General features: G+C 34.5%; 1 protein-coding gene across 1 annotated transcript; it reads left to right on the forward strand.

Moving 5' to 3' along the window:
• The first annotated feature begins 86 nt into the window (after positions 1-86).
• On the forward strand, positions 87-6295 carry LOC122535274. The gene is made up of 4 exons (XM_043666672.1): positions 87-1858; positions 3534-3609; positions 4912-4992; positions 5783-6295. The coding sequence occupies exons 1-4, from the start codon at positions 1499-1501 to the stop codon at positions 5941-5943; spliced, it is 678 nt and encodes a 225-aa protein (XP_043522607.1). The 5' UTR covers positions 87-1498; the 3' UTR covers positions 5944-6295.
• Positions 6296-6325: the final 30 nt, after the last annotated feature.

Below are 6325 nucleotides of genomic sequence, written 5' to 3' on the forward strand. Positions count from 1 at the left end.
ATCTAACGTTTCACTTGTAGAAACGTGCTTTTCTGCGAAAAAAATGGCACTTCCTTCTTTTTTTTTTTCTTTTTCTTTTTGTTTCAATCGAGTTAATCAATTGAAAGTTCTCGAAATGAAAATCTGACTCGTTTCTTGATTAAGCTAGTCATTTCGATCAGCGTTAGGTAAATGTAAGGTGTTTCATTGTTCGTGAACATCTTGAATATTTTTGACGTTTATGAACGTATGAAATATGAATTTTTTTAATCATTTTTAATTATTAAAGGGTCTTTGAATATACCTAGAATGATGATTTTAATAACATTATATATATTTCGTTATTTAATTCACATAATTTTATTGTTAAACGCTTCCACATGTTTCCAACAAAGATATTCAAGAGTTTATGACGAATAAATTGTCTTGTATATTTCACAAACTTTTATTCCTAGTACATATTTCAATGTCGTATTTTAATGTTTAATATGTAATCTAGAGATCATTTTTATATGATGTTCTATTTTAATTAATCTCAGTGGTTACTGATTTTAGAAAACAAGAGAGAAAAATAGCCACGAGCTTAAGAAAATTTGAAACTCCTCCGTTGACATTTATACACGCCATAGTACGATCAAAAAACACGGAATCAGATGCATCAAACAAGATTGCACGTAAATTCCGAACTCAATTCCTTGAAAACTGAAGTACATCTTTCTTTTTTTTAAGTAATGTTCACGCCCAGTTTTTCCTCCAATTCAATTGTACCACAAATGACAATTTTGCATAGCTAAAACTGCCAAAATGTGTATGCTTGACAAGAGAGAGAAAAAAAAAAGAGACACACAAATAACTATATAAAGTCTGTATCTAAAACAGATCGTAAGACAGAGAGAACTTGAAAAAAAAAAAAATTAACACGTTTCACGACGCAGTGTACAGTATTAATTCGTACCAATTTCCTTTGTAATTTGTAAACGGAATTTATAATGTTATTAAAGCAATTTTCATTGCAGGGACCATCCTGTATGTACCACAGACAGATAAATTAAAGCAAAAATAAAGTAAATCATAAACGCCTAGCTCGAATTCTTCCGAGGGTTGTTCGAAAATCACCGAGAAAACTGCCGAAGAATACTATACCGCGGAGGTGCGATCCTGCTGAACGGCCATTGACTTGGCCTGTGATCCTTCGCCCACGACATTCTCTATCGGTTCTGCCGTACATTGTTCAACCGCTGTTTCCACTGTCGATACAACGTGTCTTCGTAAGCTCGTTCATGCGGTGGAAACGTATCTTCAACCCTGAAAACCCGCCGTGCGAACGAGGCCGAGATTCCTTTCGGAGACGCTGCATTTCAGAAGTAACGTTTGCAATGTAACGTAGCTGCGTGTCCGTAAGAACGATCGATGAAAAGAGAATGGTGACGAAGAGAAGCAGAAGACGAGGAGAACGGGAGAAGGTTGTGTTTTCGTTGAAGTGTACAGTTTTTCGAGTTTTACGTCGTGACGCCGTCGAATGGAAGACGCGTGTGAGAGACGAAAAGAGGAACATGATAAAAAATTACTTTCACTTTTTAATAATGTGCAAGAAGACTTACGAATAGGCCGTTGCTGCCTGGCTTTCCAACAGTTAACGATTATCGAGGCTATCGCCTTGGTCACGGTACCTTGTTTCGAGATCGTCTTCTACGAAACGTTCCAGACGATTTGGATGATTAGCAAAAAACTGATGGCGGTCTCTCTTCCTAGAGGATGCATGATAATATTATTTCTTTACGTGTTTGTGCTTGTAGGGAACGTTAAGGAAGACTCGGATATGCGTTCCATCCGTTTGCATGAGAAAAGAAAGATTCACTATTGGCAAATGTGTTCGAAGGTTGATATACTATTAAAATGCTAGTGATAACGAATGAACGTAAGATATTTTATGATTCGTTTGTAATCGATGTGCTCACTGTTTTAATAGGTATTGTAGTTTTCTCAACTTGGGATATGAAGAAGGAACATTGTAATTACTAAGTAATTTAAGTCTATATAGGATTTAATGATATATTTCTTCGTGGATTTTTGTTAACGAAGCTACCGCTAATTTAGAAAGAACTTTGGATGTTGATTCATGACAGACTCATTTAACAGCGTCAAGTTTGTATACAAAATTGCTATATTAATATGTGAAATCATTAAAAAATCTTTAAAAAAAGCAACAAAGATATATGAGACACTTTAGCTTACTCGTGTATTTGTTAAAACATGAATGATTAAAGTTACCTTTTATTTTCTGCAGTTTTATCTAATTTATCATTTTTTTTTTTTTTTTATACATAGAATGCGTAACAAAAAAATTGATCTAAATGAAAATATGTATCTTCGTTCATAAAATTAAACTTTATAAATAAGAAACATAATTTATCTTTCAAATTAAGCACACATATATATAATTCGTTGTTATTTTAATGGCTTACACAAATAATTATCTTATCTTCTAACTTTAATTAACGGTTTTTAAAAAAACGGTTTCTCGTGCCTAGTTCATTACCAAATAATAGCTCCCTGCTGCGGATTAAACCTAGAAATTTCGTATAATTAGCTCACGGGGTCGGTTATTTTACTGTTATAGTCAGAATATTTTATCTTAATTAGTGATAGTCCATCTTGTTTATATGCAACGATGTCCCACTATAATTTTGTCTACATTTGATGTTTAAACTTAGAGATTAACATGAAGGACCAATTAAGATGCCTCTATTTCTAGATTCGAATCTTCTTAATTGTAAAGATATCTCATCCATTTCATGTAGATTTCTCATTAATTACTAATCCTCAAGAGTTATAATAAACATCAGGAAGTTAGGAATATTAAAAAAGTTACATACTTTCCAACAGAGGGAACGTCTTCTTCCGGAAAAAAAAGAGAATGAATAATATTATCGTCGATTAAAGGAAAGCTTTATATATTTTATATTTAAAGCAGTATATTTTAAAATAAAATACATTTTTTATTGTCTGATAAACAGAGGTGAAATTGAACTTTATTCAGCCAATTTCTATGGAATAAGCGAGCCTATTATATTCGACTGATTAGCATATCAATAATCGATATTGTTTCCACCGCAGTACCATTTTACAGTTACACGTGAGAATATTTCCATGGCAGTCAACTGTTAAGCATGAATCAAAGAGGTTGACTTTCTATATTTTTTTACTGCGCGACATTGCGATGTAAGTATGCTATTTGCTATCATTATATAACCTTTGAACGCTTCTCGTTATGATACACTACATTTCGAATGTTACAAACATGTTATATAAAACTTCTACAGAAAAGAGTAATGTTTCTATTGTGAAACAGAAAGTGAAATTAAAAATCTACCTGACGCTTTCAGTCCATTCATGTGTAAATAACTTTATCTATACAAGTGTATCTTTACACTGGAGATAAGTTTCAAAAGTTAGTCTATCTGAACGAATCTGAAAGATAAATTTATATCTTATTATAATTATATTTAAATACGAAAATGTTATAATGACACAAATATTCATTTATTTTCTAGTACGGAATGCAAATGTCTGCCAGGTGTGTCGACGAAGTAAAAATGTGGAAATCTCGAGAAGTACGATTAATTAAAGGTATTTTTTAATTCACGCAAGAGATAAAAATTACATTCAGGTTGAATAATCACCTTGTCGCTGCACCCTTTCTTTTCCACAGACGATACGGTGCGTTGCGTTTCCTTTTGATTAAGGATATTCCCACACGAGTGTATCTGAGAGTATTTGAACGAGACGAAGGAAAAAACTCGAAGAAAAAGGCAGTGAAAATTCGTCCTAAATAGGAAGAGACTCCTTTTCGAAACAGTCAACTGAATAGTGAGAATGACAGTGGGTAACATGATTTCTTTCGCAGTTTTATACGTCAGCTGTTTCTTCTCACAATAATGAGAATATTCGACAGGAACGTCACGTACCTGCTCGTGTTCGTAGCGTATCTTTTCCAAGATTCAGTGTAAAGATAATGCGAGACCAAGTGAAATTCTGTCGTAACCCTTGTTATTTCTTGATCGTCTGTTTGTTGATTTTATGCGAGTGTGCTCCGCAAAATTTCTGCATTGTGTGTGTGTGTGTGTGTGTGTGTTGGAGATATTACTTCGTTGCAGCAACACGTCTTTTCAAATTACCGAGCATTGCATCACGAAGGAAAGGTTGGATTGGAAAATAATTTTGAACGTGAAATATTCGGAATACGGGATGAATCGACGAAGATTGAAGTGAAATTTCAAATCTGATTAAGGTTCGTTCTTTTGTGATTTGACTGTTTTTATCGCAAATGAAATTTGTATAAGATACATGTACTTGATTGAAGAGATACAAGCTGAATTTTTAGCAATTTTCCAGTCCACTTATCAACTTAATATTTATCTTAGAATCAGAAAAATGTTGGCTTTTCAGAATCGAAAGTGATCGTGCAATTTATAAGCATGATAACTGAACGTCAAATTATGCAGTCATGATCGTAGATCAAGAAAAGTTTCGATAACGAATTATGGGACAGTAAAAGTTAATAGAGACTTCTAGATGGATTCTTAAACTTCATCCATGTCCTAGAAAGTTCAAAGTTATAGGACTCATTCGTGTGTATTTCTACGATCAAGAAAACCGGTTCGCAATTTCTATGGTCCATTCCTTGCTGAAAGAATCTGATTTGCGCAGTTGAATTTACGAATAGTTTTACGATAGGTCAATCGTTAAATCAGAAAGAGACGTAGCCTTCGGAGACTTAATTACAACATATCTCGTCCTAAATGAAGAAATTAAAAGCATCGAGGTGAATATTGATTGAAAAAATGTTTTTATTGAAGAAAAAAAAAAAAATTAAACATTCTGTATATCTTTAAGTATATTAAGATGAATATATTGTATTTTGTCTTCTAGATAATCGAGCACGATCATTGTATAAATTGAAGACGCGATCTTACATCGGATATACAAATATTAGAGGCTCGCAGATGTCACGTAAGTCACTGGAACTTCAAATTTGTAAATATTCCATGTATTACATGATAGAATAGTATTTACAAATATCGCTACTCGAAAAAGATGCAATTCCATTGCTTCAATCATTTAAAGTTGGAACTTTGTTCTACTTTCTTCTAAGTCATAATATGTAAAGAAACAAAGGTTTCCATATATTCAACAAATATTCCGTGTCACGAAAAATTGTGCAATTCTATCATGTAAATTCTCATTCTCTTGCTTGTTCTTTATAAAATAAACGGAGAGGAAAAGATTCTTGAAACTGCTTACACGAAGTTCGAAGTTAAATTACATTGTATGAATGATAGCCATTCGTTTCTATGCCGAAAAGTGGAAATCGAAAAAAGAAAAGGATTTTAAATCGCGACTTATGTTCGATTGAACTGAACAGTGCAAGGAAAGGTTCACATGGCATAGGTTGGGAAACGCTGTTCTAGGCAGCCGATGTGGATCGCTGGATCGCCGTTTCACTCTCGCGTTCCCATTTACCGAGCAACCGATTGGCCCCCGTTGTCAGCGTCAATGCGTTGCCAGTATAAACGGGCAACTAGCTGTCAATCGACACTGATCTATGTCTGATATCATTCGAACGATTACTGTGATAAATGGTGATCCACGTGACACTCAACAGCACCCGTTTCAACTCTCTGCAAAAGTAAAAATCGCTAGAATTTCTTAATCAGTTTCAAAATGATTTCAAAAATAACGAGATATTTTCTTGTGATATCTGACGCAAGTTCTTTTACAGTACAATTTTTTATTTCACCAGGTTGCGAAATGGTAAAGAGATTCGACAAGCTTTGCTTCTATGAAATCTTCAACGTTATTACTAGTCCCTTGCAATTGAAATTATTGTACCAAGTATCTCCCAAATATAAAAATAAAAATTACCGAGAAATCTCTGTTGAATCGCAATTGATCATAAATTAATGTCGTTCGTTAATATTCAATCTAAGCCCTTTAGTACACCGTGCGTATCTACATATGTATATACACGCAGTCCACTTACTGTACACAAAATGAAAGGTGACTTTAATTGTCGCCGCGGTTACCGAGGACAGTGTTGACATCGTCTACGGTGCCGTCTGCCTCCGTTACGAAAATTTTCGCGTGGCGGCTTCTCTCTGCATTCATCGTGTTCTCTCTGAAAACGTGTACGAAAACGGTGGAAAGGAAGGGTTGTGGGGGGCAGCGAGCGCCTCTATCGAAACAGCCTGATTGTGAATATTCGCTCGAGGAAGGGGGTTCTTCCTTCCTCCGCTCGGAAGGAGAAAGAGGAAGAGGGATAGACAGAGAGAAAGAGTTGAAACGA

The sequence above is a fragment of the Frieseomelitta varia genome, unplaced genomic scaffold, assembly GCF_011392965.1.
Source record: "Frieseomelitta varia isolate USP_RPSP 00005682 unplaced genomic scaffold, Fvar_1.2 scaffold_693, whole genome shotgun sequence".
Classification (NCBI taxonomy): domain Eukaryota; kingdom Metazoa; phylum Arthropoda; class Insecta; order Hymenoptera; family Apidae; genus Frieseomelitta; species Frieseomelitta varia.